Source organism: Sinocyclocheilus grahami, unplaced genomic scaffold (assembly GCF_001515645.1).
Source record: "Sinocyclocheilus grahami isolate Dianchi unplaced genomic scaffold, SAMN03320097.WGS_v1.1 scaffold11017.1, whole genome shotgun sequence".
NCBI classification, from domain to species: Eukaryota; Metazoa; Chordata; class Actinopteri; order Cypriniformes; family Cyprinidae; genus Sinocyclocheilus; species Sinocyclocheilus grahami.
In genome coordinates, this window is record NW_015513577.1 from 2,159 (window position 1) to 3,215 (window position 1,057).

At 40.7% G+C, this 1,057-nt stretch overlaps 1 protein-coding gene across 1 annotated transcript in view; it reads right to left on the reverse strand.

The window, feature by feature from the left end:
* LOC107578586 (protein EFR3 homolog B-like) overlaps nt 1–1,057 on the reverse strand; it is a gene marked incomplete at both ends in the record, with an annotated part of 5,310 nt that overhangs the window by 2,043 nt on the left and 2,210 nt on the right. Inside the window, 3 exons of the mRNA XM_016264531.1 lie at nt 237–409; nt 566–617; nt 807–918. Coding sequence (XP_016120017.1) covers nt 237–409; nt 566–617; nt 807–918 — 337 coding nt within the window. The remainder of the gene's footprint in view (nt 1–236; nt 410–565; nt 618–806; nt 919–1,057) is intronic.

Here is a 1,057-nt window from a genome sequence, read left to right on the forward strand (position 1 = left end):
AAATAAACATTTTGTAAGGGTGAAAATAAGTCATTAAGTATTTAGTTATTTAATTGGTCATGCAAGGTTACATATCCTTATGCTTTATCTTAAAGATATGCAAAAGAAAACTTCAAATAATTTTGAGAGGCACTAAAACAACAAAATGTTCATTCTATATTTCATAGCATTAATACTTTTTTAAGAAGTAAATTCTAGATTGCTAGATTTTTCTTGAGTTTGTCAGTGCGCCTGACCTGACAGGGGAGAATTTGTTCCGGTTGTCATGGCGATCGATGATGCTGATGAGGATGTCAAGAACGAGTAGACGGATCTCTGCGTCTTCCATCAGAGTGAAGGACAAGAGAGGGTCCAGGAATGAGGTGGGAAGTGCTGTCAAAATGTTTGTAGACTGAAATCCTGCTGTTACCTAAAGGAGAAACAGAGAGACTGACATTTAAAGGCACACAAGAACATCAGAGGGTTTAGACTGCATCAGCAACTGTGGATATCATGAAACAGCAGGGGGAGTAAATGGCCTCCGCATGGCACAGCGTGAGAGTATGACTGACACAAACCAGCTCACCTGCAGCAGAGACTTTAGCAGCATAAGCTGGATCATCCTACTGCCCTCAACCCTGAAACCAGAAACAGACACTTATTGACAAAATACAATATTCTTGCTACGCTAGCGTTTGTCTTATTAAACGCTTGCTATGTTAGCATTTATGCTATTCCTCAGCTAATTAGCATTTCTTCTTGGGCCAGCAGAAAATACATCGTAAACATGTCTAACTGATAAAGTCTAGGTTGTAACCCTGTCTCACCCAGTGTTGGCCGAGCCCAGAGCCGGATACATGCCTGGCACAGGAATTTTACCGATGATGAACAACATGACTTCTGAGCGCTGGTAGGGGGGCAGTGTGTTTGCAAATGAGCCTGAAAACAAAGAAAGACAGAGGGATCATGCACAGCTGATAAATCTATCTATCTATCTATCTAAAAGTCTTAAAGGGGTCATATGACGCGATTTAAATTTTCCCTTTCTCTTTGAAGTGTTACAAGCTCTTGGTGCATA